This window comes from Monodon monoceros, unplaced genomic scaffold, assembly GCF_005190385.1.
Source record: "Monodon monoceros isolate NGI ecotype Baffin Bay Population unplaced genomic scaffold, NGI_Narwhal_1 Super_Scaffold_9, whole genome shotgun sequence".
Taxonomy (NCBI): Eukaryota; Metazoa; Chordata; class Mammalia; order Artiodactyla; family Monodontidae; genus Monodon; species Monodon monoceros.
The window spans coordinates 42,874,124-42,895,229 of record NW_021703786.1 but is presented as its reverse complement, the minus strand read 5'-3'; the positions used below and the strand labels follow the sequence as shown (position 1 = coordinate 42,895,229).

General features: G+C 39.9%; 1 protein-coding gene across 2 annotated transcripts in view; it reads left to right on the top strand.

The window, feature by feature from the left end:
- The window catches only part of MAP2K4 (mitogen-activated protein kinase kinase 4), a 105,056-nt gene that overhangs the window by 52,362 nt on the left and 31,588 nt on the right, over positions 1–21,106 (top strand). For both annotated transcript variants that reach the window (XM_029211284.1, XM_029211285.1), the window contains 2 exons: positions 5,904–6,078; positions 20,605–20,724. In XM_029211284.1, the coding sequence (XP_029067117.1) occupies positions 5,904–6,078; positions 20,605–20,724 (295 nt within the window). The remainder of the gene's footprint in view (positions 1–5,903; positions 6,079–20,604; positions 20,725–21,106) is intronic.

Sequence of the window (21,106 nt, the reverse complement as noted above, 5' to 3'; positions counted from 1 at the left end):
TGTCTCCCGATGCTCCATAATAGCCCAAGCACAAGTGCCACAGACACTCATCGTGACATAGGAGGAGAATTATGGAATTAGGGAATAATATCTTCAACACTTTGAGAAAGAGCATCTCTGAATATGATATTTTGCAGCATTCAAAATCGTTTTTTACAAGAATGATTAGCATTTGTAATAAAGTAGAAGAAATCATGGCATTCATAAAAAAAGGATTGAAAAATAGTGAGGAGAGAACAAATTTGGATAAATAGGCAACAGAATTACTGAAAAGGGTGATAGATGAGAAAAAAAGACATTGCTAGGAAACTAAATGCAGTGGTGGAATGAAATCCATATTGCATGTGGAACTTAAATGGTACTGCATGGCAGCAAAAGAAAAGAACGTGATGGGAATAATTGATTTGAAAACATACAAAGTACCGCATTTTTTACATATATAAATGCATAAATACAATCGGAAGGTAAACAACACCCTGGAGAAATATTTGCAATACAGGACGAAGAGTTGATAGGTATGTTAATAGAAAAAGAACTTTTTAGCAGAAGCAGCGACAGCAAAACAAACACCAGTCTAGGAGGGCTCTGGCTAAGGGGGTGTTATCTCAGGCGGTTAACCGAAGAAACGGTGTTTACCAAATAGCTCAGAACATCCAACTCCAAGAGTAATACATCAAAATGCCACTTAAGAGTGAGTGATCTAACCCCAGTCACCTTTCCGCTGGCCTGAGGGAAAGGATGCTATGGGCCGGGCGCAGGCTCTCCAGGCAGCGCTATGCAGCCATGTGGACCCTGTGACGGCCGACACGTCGACGATGCACTCAGTGAGGTCAGCAAAGCAGTAGGTGCAACAGGTCATTCGGTGACCTATCCACATAGTACAGAAAAATGCAAAGGATCTATACTGAAATGTTGATAGTGCTTTTCTCTGGATTATGATTGATTTTTCTTTTTAAATTTCTCTTCTACCTGGGTAGCTGTGAGAGGGATTTAGGATTGGGTAGTCTACTTGGAAAAAGAGGTTCAGGAACTTGTCCTGCTGCTGAATTTGCACAGCAGAACCCTGTGTTTAGTAGATGGCGGGGCTGGGGCTAGAGCTCTCCCAGGTAACCTTGGCCGTGCCGTTCCGTTTCTTTAAAAAACAAGCCCACCCACCTACATACAAAGCCCCAGGCAGCTTTATCAGACACACGAGGTAGAAATAAAGCTTTTCTCAGGGCCCAGTCTGATTACGTTCTGGAACATTATGTCACAGTTCTTTAGTTGTTTTGGAATCGGTAGGATTTCAGAAATTCATAGATTAGTCTGGGCCAATGAAGGGATGGTAATTAAAATACAGTAGTGATGATTCAGTATTAAATAGTAAAGGGACAAGTTGCTTATTTCTATCCAGAAGATCAGTTATCAGAGAAAGTACTGAGACATGCAGATGGCCAACAGACACTTGAAAAGATTCTCAGTATCACTAATTATTAGAGAAATGCAAATCAAAACCACAATGAGGTATCACCTCGCAGCTGTCAGAATGGCCATCATCAAAAAGTCTACAAATAATAAATGCTGGAGAGGATGTGGAGAAAAAGGAAACTTCCTATAGGACTATTGGTGGGAATGTAAATTGGTACAGCCGCTGTGGAGAACAGTATGGAGGGTCCTTAAAAAACTAAAAATAAAGCTACCATATGATCTAGCAGTCCCACTCCTGGGTATATAACTGGAAAAAAACTCCTCTAATTTGAAAAGATACATGCACCCCAAGGTTCATAGCAGCACTATTTACAATAGCCAAGACATGGAACCAACCCAAGTGCCCATCAACAGACAGCTGGTTTAAGAAGATGATATATATATACGGAATATTACTCAGCCATGACAGAGAATGAACTATTGCTATTTGCAGCAACATGGATGGATCTAGGGAATATTATACCTAGTGAAATAAGTCAAAGAAAGACAAATACTATATATCATATATGTGGAATATAAAAAATAATACAAATGAATCTATATACAAAATGGAAATAGACTCACAGACATAGAAAACAAACTTATGGTGCTAACTCCCCCTGCCCTTGAATATGTAGACTTACCCACCCTGTGAGTGGCAGCCTGATATAAGGCATGAGAGAGACATTGCCAGATCATGTGTACCCTCCCTGTAGGGTTAGCTCTGAAAGAGAGGAATTGAACGGAGTGTGTTTAGTTTCTTCTCTATATTCACTGATCAGTCAGTAAGGCCTCAGGTGAGAGACCAGATCCCTCTGCATGGAACAGTGAGGCATGGGAGGAATAAGTGTTCCCTTAAACAATTGGGGAGAGGTAAGCCCTAAAAGCTTTGATATTTTCCAGTCATTCATATGGCATCTTTTTATAAAGCCAGGGAATATTGTCGTTAGAAAAGGAACATGAAGATACTGACCACATGGGACATATATACCCAATCTGTTTATATTAGCTGTTGAATATCTGTTGGTAAGATATGGTATGTCCATGAATTGATTTTCCAAATTTGATTCAAATTGATAAGGTTGATTGATTTTTTTTTTTTTTTACGTTTTAATCCTTTGTGTTGGTGTCTGTAGATTTCACCAGAGTCTATTATTACCACTAAAATTCTACTAACCTTTATATAGGAGAAAGTATATTAATGGTAACATCAGTCTATATCTAATCAGCTTCCCTGGTGCTGTTAATATCTATCCAAAAACATACACTGTTTGAAATACCGTATTCAAGAGATACATTACGCATTTAATTCAGATTTGTGATCTGTAAGGCATTTAAAAAAATGTAAGTGTGTAGCTGATTTTTTACCTGGAATGTATATCATTTGATAATCTAATTACAAGTCCTAATATAACAAAGACTACTAAAACTTGTTGTCATATTAAAGACCTCTAAATCCAGAGGAGAAGATTACTGATTTTTCTATGGACTTTTTTCTACTGGACTTTCCTATGTAGAGGGCTAGATAGGGGGCTGGGATTGTATTCCTTTCTGAGACTTGGGTTAATTTGAGATTTGGAACCTCAGTCCTTTGCTTGTTTCTTGAGTGGACTCAACAAAAACATTGGAGGGGTGTCCTGGTTAAGTATTGTCCATGTAGAGCACTTAACCTATTTTAGAAGGAATATAAGGCACTGATAGGCAGAGGCATTGAGGATAACTTACAGGTTTGTTGAGTTGAGTCAAACTAATTTCCAGGTAAGAAATTAATAATGAAATGACTGGGCATTTCTGATACTGTCTAATAGAAGTAACACTTAAATCTTGTTTGATAGATTTGCTTAAAGTTAAAGAACTATAAGTAGGGTTTTGGCCGCTTGGTACAGTTGCCTCAGTGATTGACTGCTAGAGTTTCATGGTAAAGGTTCAGGTCAGGCTTCCAGATCTGGTTACTACAGTGCTTTATCTATGTACAGTTCTTCTTTGGAAGCAATCATGGTTGAACTAACTCTTATAACAGTAGCTGTGAAACAGTTTCATTGGAAAGATCGCCAGTCCAGTATGAATGAAGACTCTATGAACATGCCTTGGTGATGGCATAACCGTAGCATGTTTTTCTGTGGTTTTCACAACTCTTTTCCTGTCTAAGTGAGAAAATGGAACTCTGGGTAGTAATCACATTCTCCTGTTCATCTTTTTCTTTTGCAGCTGTATTGAGATATCATTCATACACCATACAGCTCACCCATTTAAACTGTATAACCCTACTGCTTTTAGTATATTCAGAGTTGTACATCTGTCACCTTACTCAATTTTTGAACATTTTTGTTAGCCTAAGAAGATAACTCACATTCCTTATCTGTCAATATGTTCACTTTCAAAAAGAAAAAAGAATCTTATCCAGAAATCATACAGCAGGCCTACAGTAAGCTAAACTATTAGCAGAGATATTTCATAATTCTAAAATTTGACCTTCAGTGTGATAGACAGTATTATAACTTGTTTTTCTCTGATTTTATGCAATAATGAAATATCATTCATTTCACTTCTCAGGAATGCTAGCAACAAACGTTATATGACACAATGTAATGATGAGTGATAGCCTTTGCCATATTCTCTTGGCTAGAAGCAAGTCGCAGGTCCCATCCATATTCAAACAGAGGAGCTTATGTAAAGATGTGGGTGCCAGGAAAGTGGAGGTCATGGGCAGCACCTTAGAGCCTGTCTGCCACTACCCTCAGCAGTAGGCTAGTGCTGTATATTTCACCAGTGATTAAATTGAGCCATAAAGATGGTGTTTTCTTGCCAATGATCATAGAACAATAGTCATTATTCATGGAACTTCTTTATGTTAGAATACTTCCTGGCTTAATCTGTCTACTTCATGAAAAAGATTACTGAGAAAATTAGTCACTGGGCTTCATCTGCTTGCCTAGATCTGATTTCCATCTTAGCCAGTTCAAGCTTCACCTCCATACCTGAATGGTCACTTATGCCACTGCTTTCTGGGCTTCCTTTGACTCTAGATGCTAGGGTATATATAATATTGGTGAAAGTATTTTGTAAACTGAAAAGAACTTGTTACGAATGAAAGCTGGTATTATGACTTATTAAAGTTATGATTTGAGAATCTGGCATTTGGAATGCTGGTTCACTAAGCTGTTATTTAGACAAAGCATAGTAACTTTTTAACTCTAACCTTGACTCTTGGTTATTAATATCAGTACTAGTATAAATGATTATTCTGGGGGAGTCATTTTTAAATTCTAAATATATGAGAACCTTAAAAGTAACTACAAAAAACAGTTCTACTAATCTGAGAAAACATTTCCTGAATTTTGGAAGAAGAAATAGATAACCAATCATGTTCTTGCTTGTATCATTAGATCAGATTTTAAAAGAGATTCTGATCATTTAATATGAAATTGAAGAAATGTAGATGATATTCAATGGAATCTTTTTCTTTATGTCTGTCTGTTGCACTCTCTGGTTTGATACAGTTCATCCCTACACATTGGTATGTGTGTGAGAGAGAGGCAGACACAAACGAGATTGATTTTACATTTTTCATTGGATTTGCTTTTTTACAAAGTATGGTTAGAAGTTAGTACTTTGATCTCCGTGCTGGCATTTTGGAGATGATTTTTTTAGTTAATGAAAATCTGTAACAAGTGAACGCTTCTGTCCATAAATCATTCTTTTTTCACCCCATTGCTCTATCTATTGATCAAGGGCTGAGAGGCTCAATTTTGAATAGCACATGGTAGTTTTCCTCTTAGAGCCAGCTGGCTAGTTGTTTAACTGTTCTCCCGCCTCAGCATGGCTTTAGCATGAATAGGGCAGTATCCTAAGGTGCTCGTTCCCAAACTTCGCTAGAATCATCGCAGTATCTTTAAATATACTGTTTTTTGACCCTATCCCCACATACTCTGATATAATAGCTATATGATGATACCTGGGCATTGGGATTTAATAAATCTCCCCAGGTGATTCTGATGAGCAGCAAAGTTTGTGAACAGCTGTATTAAGGATCGAGGACCTGGAGTAATTAATGTTGGGTAAGGTAGGATAAGAACTTTTTGGAAATGAGGTTTGTAGCACCTGCGATTCTGCATTTGATAATGCAGTTTTGCAAAGTTTGGAAAAGATCTCGTATTTGGAAATGAAACTGGTCTGCAGTATTAGTTGCTTCAGTAAATGGAAATTTGGTTTTATGAATCCCATAAAAGCTAAGTTCATTGACTCCCTGAATTTAGGCCTTTCTTAATTAACTCAGTGTGTAAAAAACCAAGATGACACAAACGAACAAAAAAAAAATCCCCGGAAACCCGGAGCGCAGACTGTTCTAGTAACTGATGAGAAAACAAATTTTCCCACGCATTAATCAGTGCTAGCTAAAAGAAAAAAGTCAAAACCTATTTAAAATGTGGAAAAATTGCTTCCCAATATTTTAACAGAGAGAGACTGAGAACACACAGCATTGAATCGTCAGGAAAACTGAAGATCTCCCCTGAGCAGCACTGGGATTTCACTGCAGAGGACTTGAAAGACCTTGGAGAAATTGGACGAGGAGCTTATGGTTCTGTCAACAAAATGGTCCACAAACCAAGTGGGCAAATAATGGCGGTTAAAGTAGGTGATGCCCATGATTACTTTTGGTACTTTAGTCCACTCGGTGCAATTTCTTGGTGCAGTAACACCACTACTGCTCTGTTCTCACTGGTGTGGTAAATATGGGTGTTCCTGAAATGGTTTCTCCGAATCCTTTTGAGGGTGTTTTATATTATATAGAGGTTGTCTTACCGGTGGCATGTTTCCTGCCTCTCGGGAGACATGAGTCGTGAGGTGTGCACGTTCCCTGCACTTTCGGCATGATTCTTTAACGTGTTTTAAACTTCAGGCCCTCCCGCTGGCTGCCAAGGTGAGTTCCGGTGGGGCGGCCGCACCCTGGGGGCCGGGCAGTGCCGCGCCGCGCCAGAGCTGCACGGAGACGCGGCGCACTGGGTTGGGCAGGGTGCGGGGCTAGGGCTAACAGCAGGCTCGCTGACGGTTTCCCGGAAACCACGCACATGCTGTTGCCACTAACCTCAACCTTACTCGGTCCTGACCGGCTCGGCTTCTCTCTGTTTTTTTCACCTCCACTCAGTACCGCCCTGTGCCCCGGCTCCAAGGTTGTACTGAAACGCATACTTTGTGATGCTGCTGTCCCAGTCTGTCATTACTGTGAGTGTCATGCCACTTAATATGTTCATTTCAAACAAAAACATCAAGAATGGCCAGAAGTGGAGATTGGCCGCTAGACTGTACCTGGCAGGCTTATGTTGGTACCTGTGGGGAACTCATGGTTTCCGTCTGACTCCCAGGGGGCCCACGTCATTGTAACTTGTTCATGTGTTTGTTCAGATGTTTAACGAATATTTGCTCTGTGTAAGATATTTCAAGAAAGTCAGCGATGGAGGGAGGGGGGCAGTTTAAAAGGAAAAAATGGAGATATGGCCACACTCTCATCGAATTTAAAGTTTTTGTGGGAGCAGATACTTTCCCAGTTTGCAAGAACTGAGAATGGGTTTGCCGACAGTCTAAGCTAGTCATCTTCCTGTTAGTCCCCTCCCTATTTTGAGAGTTTATCAAAATGGCTTGATGAGAGGAGTGACCTGTTTCCCACTTGGCTTTTGGGAGTGGATTTGTGTCACATTAATATAAAATGCTGCCTGTGTTGAAGTTTATTGTGAGCAAAATGTTACTCTGTTTTAGCCTCCTTCACTGCTGAGCATTTCTCTTTGCTGGGTTATATAAAACTAATGAAAAATTAATGGTGGGGAGAAACCTTAGGATTCTCTCTATGGGTTCCTAACCTGTTTTTGGTCATATTTCTTTTACAATGTGGTGACAACTGTAGACTTTTTTCTTGGGAAGATGGATACATATACAAAATTTTGCATATAACCACAGAGCTCTAAAGATGCCGAGGCTAAGACCTCTACTTTGGATTACCTGTTGAAATAAAATGTTGTTTTTCTTGGAATGTAAAATAATTTCTCTCTTTTTATGTTGTGAGCTGTAGGGTGAGTGGAAAGAAAGTCATTTTATTTAGACTTTTCTGCATGAGTGTTGCATTGCCCTTATGTACTGTCTGTGCATGATGCTCACTTTTACTTGGCTGGGGCTTAAGGGAAAGCTATCCTATATAACTAAAGTCCTAAACTTTTCTCCCAGATACCAGGGAAGGTACTTTTAAAATAATTATGTCCTGCTTTTTTCAGTCTGTGCTATGTGTGCTTTATTATGTTGATCAGCATCATAAACTGTTTTGGTAATCTGGATAGACTTTAATCATGGTTAATAGGTTTTAAAGGTAAATAAAGAAGTCCCTTCATTTGGATGTTAAAGTTTTTCTTAATTTGCTAACATTTCAACTGTATAATGCTTAGTCAAATTTCGAAAGAATTTAAGAGTGAAAACAGGAAATTGTTGTCTGCCATTTGTAATCTGATCTTATTTTGAGATCCCCTGTTGGAAATGCTATTAAAAACCCCAATTCTTAAGAAGTACTCCTCAGGTGGTGATGGGACCCACAGACTGATAACTATCACGTCTGTACTCACCAGGTGATGCTGTCTATCTTTGTCACCTTGAATTCTTGAGCAAGCATGATAGTTTAGCATGGGAGTGGTGGGAGGGCAATTTAAAAGGAAAAAGGAAAAAATGAGATATGGCCACACTCTCACTGAACTTGGTAATCTGACATTCCAGTCAACATATTGATGGGGTGTAAGGATTGGATTTTATGAGTTTGTATAATACTGGAAGAGTGTTTGTGCATTAATATATATTAAAATTGGATACCAATTTGATGACTAGTATATGCCATCTACTACAAATTTAAAACGTATTATTGTTGGTCTCTTTGAAAAAACTTAGCCCTTCATGATACCAAGAGTTTATTCACTCTTCACTTAGGCACACAGACCAGACTGTCGAGTGAAGATACACAGAGGCATTGTACGACTGAGGAGTTAGATCTGACATTTTACACGTAGATGGCTCTATTCCTGAGCATGCACTGGTTTTATCTCTGAGATAAGGACTGGGGAGATTTAAAGGAGCTGTGAGACAGCGGTTCACGCTCCTGTAAGTTTTCCTTGGTGTTGGTGAAATGAGAAACCCACTAGAAGTAGCTGTATACTAAGTGTCTTATTATGCACTTAATATAGAAGGATTTCTTTTTTTTTTTAACATCTTTATTGGAGTATAATTGCTTTACAATGTTGTGTTACTTTCTGCTTTATAACAAAGTGAATCAGCTATATGTGTACATATATCCCCATATCCCCTCCCACTTGTATCTCCCTCCCACCCTCCCTATCCCACCCCTCTAGGTGGTCACACAGCACCGAGCTGATCCCCCTGTGCTATGCGGCTGCTTCCCACTAGCTATCTATTTTACATTTGGTAGTGTATATATATCAGTGCCACTCTCTCACTTCGTCCCAGCTTACCCTTCCCCCTTCCCGTGTCCTCAAGTCCATTCTCTACGTCTGTGTCTTTATTCCTGTCCTGCCCCTAGGTTCTTCAGGACTAATTTTTTTTTTTTTAGATTCCATATATATGTGTTAGCATATGGTATTTGTTTTTCTCTTTCTGACTTACTTCACTCTGTATGACAGACTCTGGCTCCATCCACCTCACTACAAATAACTCAATTTCGTTTCTTTTTATGGCTGAGTAATATTCCATTGTATATATGTGCCACATCTTCTTTACCCATCCATCTGTCGATGGACACTTAGGTTGCTTCCATGTCCTGGCTATTGTAAATAGTGCTGCAGTGAACATTGTGGTACATGACTCTTTTGGAATTATGGTTTTCTCAGGGTATATGCCCAGTAGTGGGACTGCTGGGTCATATGGTAGTTCTATTTTTAGTTTTTTAAGGAACCTGCATACTGTTCTCCATAGTAGCTGTATCAATTTACATTCTCACCAACAGTGCAAGAGGGTTCCCTTTTCTCCACACCCTGTCCAGCATTTATCGTTTGTAGATTTAAAAAAATAAATTTATTATTTTATATTTATTTTTGGTTGTGTTGAATCTTCGTTGCTGCACGCGGGCTTTCTCTAGTTGCATCTACTCTCCGTTGCGGTGCACGGGCCTCTCACCACAGTGGCTTCTCTTGTTGCAGAGCATGGGCTCTAGGCATGTGGGCTTCAGTAGTTGTGGCACACAGGCTCAGTAGTTGTGGCTCGCGGGCTCTAGAGCGCAGGCTCAGTAGATGTGGCGCATGGGCTCAGTTGCTCCGCGGCATGTGGGATCTTCCTGGACCAGGGTTCGAACTCGTGTGTCCTGCATTGGCAGGCGGATTCTTAACCACTGTGCCACCACGGAAGTCCCTTGTTTGTAGATTTTTTGATGATGGCCATTCTGACCGGTGTGAGGTAATACCTCATTGTGGTTTTGATTTGCATTTCTCTAATGATTAGTGATGTTAGGCATCCTTTCATGTGTTTGTTGGCAATCTGTATGTCTTCTTTGGAGAAACGTCTGTTTAGATCTTCCACCCATTTTTGGATTGGGTTGTTTGTTTTTTTGATATTGAGCATGAGCTGCTTGTATATTTTGGAGATTAATCCTTTGTCAGTTGCTTCGTCTGCAAATATTTTCTTCCATTCTGAGGGTTGTCTTTTCGTCTTGTTTATGGTTTGCTTTGCTGTGCAAAAGCTTTTAAGTTTCATTTAGGTCCCATTGGTTTATTTTTTATTTTTATTTCCATTTCTCTAGGAGGTGGGTCAAAAAGGATCTTGCTGTGATTTATGTCATAGAGCGTTCTGCCTATGTTTTCCTCAAAGGGTTTTATAGTGTCTGGCTTTACACTTAGGTCTTTAATCCATTTTGAGTTTATTTCTGTATGTGGTGTTAGGAAGTGTTCTAATTTCATTCTTTTACATGTAGCTGTCCAGTTTTCCCAGCACCACTTATTGAAGAGGCTGTCTTTTCTCCATTGTATATTCTTGCCTCTTCTAGATAAGGTGACCATATGTGTGTGGGTTTATCTCTGGGCTTTCTATCCTGTTCTGTAGAAGGATTTCTTTATCAGACATTAAGCTTATCCTGGAAATTATCCTAAGATTTACTTGCAGTATCTGCACCAAAGTGAACTGTGGTATTAACCTGATATTTAAAAATTATTGTTTATTCCTCATTTTTAGTTTTGAGGGAGCCCTTCCCCAAATTTATTTTGCCACATATAAGAAATGTTTGAAAAAATGAGTTCTTCGTTATAGGAAATAATTATCTCCAAGAGATAATTAATCTAAAAATCAGTTATGATATCATAAATCAGATTCAGCAAGATAACACACAGTATATGTAAGAGTTATACTTACGATACTTTCTTGCCCTTTGGCCTGAGCACAGTTCCCTAAGCTGCCAGGGAGGTTCTGTGTTAGACCTAGGATGTGGGAAATTTGAATCCTTCATTTTTATTTGCACACGCTTGGGTAAGCAGGTTTTACTCTTCTGTGAGTAGTTTGTCTTTTACTATTTTGTCTAACTCTGCCTGAGCGACTGAGTCACAGGACTGCTGAGGGCAAAGCCATGGTTGCCGCAGGGTCTTTTAAAGCTCAGGTGGGACGTCCTTTGACGCCGGCTGGTACTTCAGGCTTGGATCAGCATCCTCTGCAAATAACATTTATTTCACGCCCCGTTTTGCGCGATGGTGGAATAACCACTGAATGAAAAGATTAGACACGCACAGTCACCATCCCCTAAGGTGAAGTAGTGCCTAGCTAAGCTCTGCTTAGCTGTCTGGCAGGGCTGGTTATTACAGCCAATTCTGGGAAGACCCCAGAATTCAGGCCAAGTGTTTGAAGAAGCAATCAGGATTAGGTTTTCAAGCTAGGGTTAGAGAAATTCAAATCTGGGAGAAACCCCCAGCAGAGTTAGTCCACAGATGATCAGAATCTACTCAAAACAATCCAGGGACACAGGAGTAAAGAGTTAGGAAGAGTAGCTGCAGTGCCACGGTTCAGGCCCACGGCTGGAATTGAGTGGGACAGCAAAGGCAGATTGCTACCAGAGGGAGGAGTGACCTCCTGCAGGCCTGGACTGCCGCCCCCCTGTTGTTAATTAGGTCCGGATTGACTTCTTGAAGGATCGTGCCCTGTTCTTGTTTGTAGGCTGTGAGAGAAAAAACAGGGGAGAGTAGGAAAGAATGAAAGTGGGAGGGAATAGAAAGGAATGAAATTGCTGTCGCTAAAGACAGAAGGCAGTGGAACTGTTATTCGGAGGGTGAACGCGGGAGTAAAGGTCTCGTCTCACTGGAGAGACTGGGCCTTTGGATGGGGTAGGAAGGTGTGAAGGTTGTCGCTGCTGGTCACTATGATGAGCTTTGAGTCTTCTAATTGAGAAGTTCCCTGAGTTAATCAGAAAAGCAATCGGCTCTTCGCAGTTTGTGACCTCATATTTAAGGGTTTCGGGTGTTTCCCTTTCTTGGCCATCTGCCTGACATGTGTTACTCCTTCCACCCTCAGTGTCCTTCCTCTACTCTTCCAACTCTCCTGCTGCGCTCGTTTAACTTTTCCTGACCCTGGGCTGCTAGCCCAATCTCGATTCCTGCGTTCTTGCCTCTCCTTGGTATTTGGGTATCGACGTCAGTGTGCTTGAGCTGAGACCCAGGTTACCCCGATGCCTGGTGGGAGGGACCAGAGCCCTCCGCCCGAGAGCGTCAGCACCCACAGCCCAGCCCTCCCTGAGCAGAGCAGCGTGGGGCTTTCCCCTGCTCGCTGGGTGGGCCTCCTGCGCAGGCAGAGCTGCGAGTGTCGGGAGGCAGCTGGGCAGTGGGGACCTCGCCATTGCTGTCAGAAGTTCAGTGCTGCATAGTTTGCATGGGGCCCGTGAGCACTGTCGGAGGAGGGTCGTTTTAGTCCCAAGCATTGGTCTTGCGCAGTGTTCTGAAGGCAGTAGAATGACACTTGACAGGCATGGCCTTAGTTAGAAGAGCTTCTTTCTGATGCTATAGACAACTTTGTTAGGCAGTTTTGTTGAGTTTCAAAGGTCCACAGTGCTAGCATTTGATTATCCAGGTCACTTGTGGGATGCAGAAGCCATGGCTATCTTGTTTTGAATTGAGACTGGAGTCCAGTGTCTTAGGCTCTCATTCGACTGGCTGGATCCTCATGGCTTATTAAGAAATCCACAGTTGATTGCCCCATATTATTTTATGTTGCTAATGTTGCTTGAATGTTGTGGCATTGCAATGAAAAGTGTAAGTGGTGCCCTTCCAGGAGTGGACAGATCCCAAGCATGTGGCAGGGCTGCCCCCTAGTCCCTGGTGTAGTGGGGATTGGAACTCCTAGTCTGCGTGTGTTTCTTTTGCTGTTGCTCCTAGTGGATTCTCTCTGTTAATAGAATTGTATGTAGACCCCAATAAATAAAGCAGACAAAATTAGTGCTATCCTGGCTGATGTGATGGACAGGAGGTGCCTACCCATATCGGAAGCCCTTGGGGCATGAGTGCTGAGGAACCTTTGGGATCCACGTGGACAGTTTGGAAATGGTTGCTCTTGGTGAACTTTAATCAACCATTTTTGTTTCTGAACATCCTGGACACCTAGTTTCTGAAACCCTCTACCTTCACTTGACTGACCTGACTGAACCGTGACATAGGACTGTATCCTAGCTTATGCAGTTATTTGGAGAAAAACCCGTCTTAACACACCTCATTCTAAATGAGGATCCTCCGGAACAATATTTGAACAATACCTCCTGCACATTTTCTGTCATTCTTTGTTATGTTATAGCCATGCCTCTGTAATTGTTTATATATCAGATTTCTCTCTTATCTCACTGTATTGTCATGGGTACCGAAGTTGTGATCTGTCATTTATGATCTTTAGGCCCTTAAATGTTTCAGTGCTGAGGTTAACATTGTGCTCTTTACATGTGGATGATGTAATGAGTAAAGAGGAAGACAATACCACCCTTGTCAAGACTTATCAAACTTGTCCTATTAACTTTGTCCTCAGGGCAGGTCTTCCCATGACGTGATATCACATATGTTGTTGGACGTGATCTTGCACGTTCTCTGATGATGCACAGCACAAGATATGTAGAAGGGAGAAGAAGGGCAGGTCCTACTATTAATTAATTAATTTGACTAAGTTACAATCGAGAGTTCATTAAATTGCTTCTAAAGACTCAGATGGTTTTGCAGTTAAGAATTAGTATCCTTTCTTTCTTCCTTAGTAAAAACATGTGTTTTCATAATTTAAAACAATTGATTTAACAGACACACAATTTGTTACTCTTTGACATGAAAAACAGTTTTGCGTCTGTGATCAGCACTCCAAATACTTTGCCTTTTTTTTTTTTTTTTTACTGTTTGTTTTGGCTAATGAGGCCATCTGCTTTGATCTTATTAGTGATAGTATTGTAAGACATCATGGACATTTTTTTATGTGATCTGTTTAGAAGAAGACTCTTTAGCAGCTAAGGTTAAGTGTCTTGCTGCATCTGTGGGATATAGAATCTTTGTTTTGAAATAAGGAATATAAGAATGCCTAGGATTTCCTGCAGCTCAGAGGAAAGTGATAGCTCACTGATGTGCTGCAGTGATTTCTGGGGTTTTCCAACTTCGTATTAGAACTGAATTCTGGACATTTCTGCTGGGAAAGCAGCACATTTGTTGTAAGGATCGAATGTTTGTAAGAATCCAAGGGGACGCTTGGGGATCTGAGTGTGATCCTTGCTCTCCTATCCCCTACCTCCCTGACTTAGGTTGATCTGAAGTCATCCACTGACTGGCAGTGGATTCCCCTTTGTGTTTTATTCTCTCACATGTTAACCTTAGGAGGAGTCCCTAACCAAAGGGCAGGGACTGCTTAATGAACAAGGCAGCACTTCTGGCAGGGCAGTATTGGTGTTTGTGGATCCTAGGAACTGGATACTTTCAAAATACGTTTATTACAATTATATCAATTAAGAAGTCCTTGTTCTCTGCATCATTTGATTTTAAATGAAACGCTGTAGAACCTTCATTCCATCCCTCTTTATTTTCTGTGGAGAGGCGTCCACTCGAGATCCCATGTGCTGTGTTTGCCCAGGTACCAGCTCTAGGATTCCTGCGTGGGTGATACTTATCAGCGTCTACTCAGTCCAGTGTCTTAGGCTTTCATTCGATTGGCTAGATCACATGGCTTATTAAGAAATCCACAGTTGATTGCCCCATATTATGGGGCATTTGATCGACGCAGGGAGCATTTGATCTCATTCCTGTCCTGTGAGTGATTGCTCAAGCTTTCATCCCATTTTGGCAAGATATTTGGCAATTACTTGAGTAGAGAATATAAATACTGTTGGTCACCTTAGATGGTGAGAGGCGCTCAGCTAGAGGGATGAGCCACAGCCACTGAGAGCTGAGATCAAGCTACCTGCAGGCGGTAGTGGATCCCACTCGGCTTTGCCGAAGGGTAAAGACCTTCTGGTGCTCTGATTTCGGTTGGCGGTAAATTGAAAGTAGCACTTTGCCTAATGGCCCAAATACTAATAGCTTGCATCACTTTATTGCGTGTTAAATTGTTTTAGTCAATGCCTAGAATAATCTTTAAAGCCATACACTGATTTCCTCTATAGTTGTTGAATACATCATCTTGCTGAGTTTCATTGTGTCCGTGCCCAAATTTCTGATTGGGGAACTCACCCCTCATTCACTTTTGAATACTCATACCTTATTCCTAACTTACTCTGAGCAGCCACAGATGAACACGGGCACCTTGTTACACGGTTCTCTGAACCCTCAGCTGAGCCCTTCAAAGACCCGGCAAGAATGTGTCATGTGAGAGTTTAGAGACTGTACCTGCCAGGACTAGTGGTCATGCCCTTTCACATTACTTTTCCCATTTTTTCTGTTCCCCACATCTCTTTCCCCATGTATTTTCTCCATTTCAAAACAAAAACACAGATGGAGTATCAGTTAGAATTGATAGACATTTTGTAAGTTTATTTGACTGTGTTGCTGTTTTCAAGTCTGTCTTTCTGAAGTCAGTTCCTGGACTCCTCGGTTCTTGATTCCTGATATGTTTGCAGGTGACGTGTATCTCTTTTGCCTGGAACGCCCAGATCCTAGAAACATTTGTTGTACACGTTGTGGAACTACTGTTTTTAATCAGGAACATGTATGACTTATCAGTCTTCTTTACCCTGAGTCTTTCGAGTATGTGATGAGCTATTTTCTCCTTCTCTAAACACGAATGGGATCAGGTAACCCAGAGGGCCTTCTCCACACACACATTATCCAACAGATAGAGCTGGTCATTGGCCTGACCTTTCCTTATAGCTTGAGTTGGCAGGTAGAACAACTTTGGGATTTTGGTGAGAGTCCAGAGTTCTTGCATAGGACACAGGCAGACACAGACTGGGGTCCTTTCAGGGCGGGCCCCAGTGCTTTGGTGTGTGCCTGGCTTCTCTAGCAACTGAGCTAGCTCTGAGAACTCTGACACGGAGATGTGGGTTAACCCTGAATCAGAGTGGGTGGCAAGGACACTACCGGAATCAGCTAGGTGTTCATTTAACGCCCAGGCAAAATGCTCCTTGGAGACCCGCTTCTGAGGACCTACGCTGTGGGCCTTTTTTCATTTCCTCTTTGCCAGTTGAGCCATCCTGGCCTTACCCCATAATAGCGAGTGGGTCATCATCATACTCTTTCCCTTTATCCCTTCTCCATGTCACTCCTGACCTCTGAAAATAAATTTAGGAAAGCGACACTAATGCGGTCATAGTATCTCAGTAACAAGGGGTGAAATCGGTTTCCTTAAGAGTGTGTACTGCCTGTTTTCATCCATCCTCTTGGCTTCTTTCTCTCTGCCCTTTCCACCCCAGTCCTTCAGTGAATTTAGTTTTAATAGTTCCCCCAGTCCCTTTCCATCCTTATAATGTGTCTTAATCAACTTGAAAGTCCTTCATACTTACTGGTGTTAGTTTTGTCCCTAACTATTCATCCTTGATGAGTACCAGCAAATTACGTGAGAGGTCGGGTTGGCAGGGTTTGGAGATAAGGCTAGAGAATAGTGTGTGTGAAATCCCAGTGAAAGGAGTATTTATACTTTAAATTCATGTTGTTAAAAATTGAGGCATTCCAGATGAGGCCAGGTATAAGCTGTCAACATTTAAATTTACCAATGACTTGAAGATGTCACATTGTACAGGAAGAAGGAAAGCAAACTTTCAACCACTTCCTGGTATTTCTGTATGATTGGGACTGTTCTCAAAGTGGGCATTGCTGGGTTCTGTGCATGAGGTAGGAGAGGGCAAGAGGGCAATTTCTAACTTAAATTTTTTAGCTTGTCCTATGGAACTTCTTAACTTTCTATAACTGTAGCTTAATCCTTACAGAGTTCTAGTAACTGAATTTGTGGCTGCTTCAGCCAATGGCATGAGTTGGATTGGCTGCTTTAGATAAGTGAAGCTCTTTGGAATTTTTTTTTTAATTAGATAAGAACCATGTATAACACTAATAGTCATACAACCAGGGAACTAGGAATTTATCTTTTTTTCCCTTTGCCTCTACTAAGTGTCTTTAAATGAGAGTTATTTTGGTGTTGCTGATCTGTAGCTACATGCAGTTTTTGTTGGCACTTACCTGCTTTTAAAGCTTTATCAGAGTATAAAACAGCTTTGTATACAGATTTGGACAACAATTTAAAAAATATATTTTTAGCTTCAGGTATATAAAATTTCTTCACTGTAGCAAACTGCTTATATAAGTAGGGTAGTAATTCCTGTTTTGCTTTAAAAGTGTTTTCTCTACATTATGTTCCAAATAAAGTAAAATTGTAATAATTTGAAAATAACTTCATTATTGGAAATGCTGTATAGGTTGATTTTCAAAAAGTAGTTTAGTTTGTCCTGAGAGAATGTGATAACTTAAGCTAGGTTAATAAAACAGTGACAAGTAAAAGCTCAATAGCCCCATAATGAAGAAACAAGAGTAATTTTAATGATATTTGGGTGAAAGTGAAACTTTTCTTTAAAACTTAAGGTTCTTGAGATGATTTTCTTGAATATTTTCTACTTTCTTAAATAGAAAAAAAAAAAAAAAAAGAGTTTGCTGAGACCAAATGAACATTAGCCTTATCTAACTTTAAATTTATGGTGTCAATAAATGAAAATTTCCTGTAATTCAAGGCATTTATCAACACATTTGATTTCTGAACATTTAAATTACAGGAGAATTTCAAGTAGTATAATTGGCTTCACCTTTGCATTTTCCAGTACCCTCATTAAGGACAGCTTTATAAGGGGAAGGGAAGTTTGTTCTCAGTGATGTGTTCCATTTTTGGTGATTATGCTCCCTTCATTAGAGAATCCGAGCCTTGCTTATTTCAAATGGTAGAAATCTTTTCCATACACATTACTTTGATGTTCAATTAGAAAAACTTTCCTGGTAGTGACTTTTATTACTAAGTATTTTGTCATTTGAATCATCGATTATTTGTGTTTTCTAACTTGAATTACTTATTGAATTACTGAATTAAAATCATTAATTTGAAGCTACTGCTATTGTAGGAGATGTATGCTTATAGTTAATCTCCTCTTTGAGTCCTTCAGGCCTTTTGAATTAGCTTAGTTTATTAATTCCTCACATACAATAAAGGTTACAATACGACCCTAAAACTTTAGTGTCAGTATAATTCAGAGCTAGCTGTACTTGCTCTGTTTTAAACAATTGAGATGCAGTACCAGCAGCTAGTCCTCCAACACCCATCACTTGGGCGAGATGCTCAGAAAGCGTGAGGAGGTGGGGACAGGCATCATTAGAGCAGTAGGCCATCCAGCAGCCCCCCCCATGTTCTCTTTCATGCTAGCAATGGCATTAAAGAATATTTTACAGATGGACAGATTTTCCTGCCATGCTGACAATCTCAGAGATTACAACTGTGCCAGGAACTCTCTCTCCAGTATGGTTAGTAATAATCCTATTACATCAGTTAGATGCTGGGACTTCAGTTAGGTCTCCAGTTCACACAGTAACATGTATCCTTTCTGTAGCAACAGCAGTGTTTTTAGAAACTGGTCCCCAAGAGTCAGTTATTGATGATAACTACTGAGGTTTATTGTAAATTTAGAAAACCATATAACCAGTTTAGGGAAACAAAAAATAAACTAGAAAGGAGGACATCTTTTAAAATAGTGTTTTATAAGTGTGTGTGTTAGTACACTTGTAAATAAGGAAAAATAGTAAAAGTAGAAAAAAAATTTTTAATCTATTAATAGTGAGAATTCTTTAGTAGGTAGAAATCTTCCGCAACCAGAGGATCATTTGCTTTTTCTTCCCTGTTTGTCTCTAATTACCAGTTCTTTGTCTTTTAAGTTTAGATACATAGGATTATTAAGTCTTTTAAAAATAATAGCGTTCCCAAATTAGTATTTTCACAGCTGCACTTTTAAAGTTATATTTTTTAAAACAGAAGTTAATGTAATTAAAATGTTTACAAAAATTTCAGTGTCATGTTTTGAACAAATACAAATTACATCTCTGGGCTAATTTGACTTTTTAAAACTATCCCTTTTGAGCAGACATTATGCCGATGTTGATTTAAAAGCAAACTTATTAATCTCCAAACTATGAAAGTACAGAAATGGGAGGGGGGGATTTTCTTAATTTTAAAAGTACTAGTCTTACTTGTTTTTATTTTTCATTCTTCTTATTTTTTTCTTATTTATCTGGGCAGGATATTCAGTGTGAAAGTTTGGAATAAATCAGTATGTACAAGATGGATGCCAGCTAATAAATTTTATTTGGTATGAAGTACTGTAGCTAGCAGGCTGTAAATTTTAAGTTGCAAAATTAAATTTGTTTGTATTTGGAATGTGTGGAATTCCTCATTTAGTGTGGGAAAAATGAAAATTAGAGAACCTACTTCTATTCCTTATACACCTGCTTATTGTCGTGTCACATGGAATACATCTTTTGTATTTCTCTGTGCCTCTGGCTTCTCTTCTGTAAAATGGGTTCAAGAGTTTAATTGACTGCCTTCACCCTTTCAAGAACATTGAGGACAGATACCTTGAAGTCTTTGGAAGACAAAATGCCACCTTGTATATTTTTTGATACTAACTTGCCTTGTAAGTATGTGCTATGTATTGTACACAGTGGCGCGGTGTGACATTGTGAACTTTTTTTATGAGAACAGAGCTGTTTGCATGCCTTGTCATTAAACTGTAACTTCATTATTAATATTTTACACTGTCTGAACTTGATTCTTTTCCTGTCTCTAGTGCAGTGGGAGCTGTCGCCCTGAACATCTCCATGTTCTGTGCAGTTCCTGGGTGGGTGGCAGGGCTGGGGACCCTTATCTTTTGTGGGAGTCTTTTAGAATTGTGCAGAGTCATCGTTTTACAGGTGGGTTGGGGATATACCCCAGGTCTGCAGTGTACAGGGGAGGACCTCATCATCTGAGGAGCAGACAGACAGCCCTCTGTCTCCTCATTTTTAGATTTTCCTCCACATGTTTATGCTGCCCTGCATTCTGACTCACGAGTTGGAGAGTCAGGTAGAACTTTTTGTTTTTAACATACAGAAAGCATGGTGAAGGGGGAAGATACCAGTACAGGATTTGGGAGACATGGATCATAGTCTGTGTGCTGCCCCTATGCTAGTTCTCACTTTTACCTGTTCTGGGCTATTTTCCATCTCTAAAGAAGGAGGATGCTAAGGCGTAAGGATGCCAGGGAGTGAAGAGGGCTGTTCTTGCGTTGAATACCCAGATTCCATACAATTCTGAAATAGTGATTAAAAGTATGTATGAAACTACTGATAATTATTCAACGTAAACTGTTTAGAGGATGGCTTGTTAAGATTTTCTTTATATTTGCCGGCAGGGCGTTCCTTCCATCATCATCAGTGAATGCTTGTGGTTAAAAAGCTCTGTGTCCCTTAAAGAGTTCCTACGTGCTATTTTGTCAAAAAAATTTTTTTCTAAGTGCTGTTTTGTTTTTCTGTGATAAAATTATTCTTGTAAAGTATAAGGAAGATGATAATTTTTATGTCTGGTTAGTATTTGTGAAGTCTGCTTGGAATTTTTAGTCTTGTGGTAGTGGTTTTTCTTTGGTTTCTAAAGTTGTTTTATGTTTTTGTGACATCTTTTGTCATTTTTTTCCAGAGAATTCGGTCAACAGTGGATGAGAAAGAGCAAAAACAACTTCTCATGGATTTGGATGTAGTGATGCGAAGTAGTGATTGCCCGTACATTGTTCAGTTTTATGGTGCACTCTTCAGAGAGGTAGGAATAAACCTAAGCTTGGGTCTTAGCTGACAAGTGGACGTCTGCTTGGAATGAGTAAGAGGATGGCAGGATTTGATTCCAATCTTCAGTTAAATGCCGTACATTAGTAATACATTGATTTCTCAGCATTTTAGTGTATCACCATGATAATTTACACATTAATTTCTACCATTCATGTTCCTTTGGTTAAGGGGTGAACTTTGTACTTTAATTATATTAGTTAATTAAGTATTTTATGGCTGTCATTTGTGAATTCCATATTTCCTTCTTCATATGTAAATATTTTCTGTTTTTTAAGAACCTGGCACAAATCATCTGGCTTCTAAATATGTTACTGTATTTAGATCTATCCCTTTTGTCCTTGAGCTCCCTCAGTCCT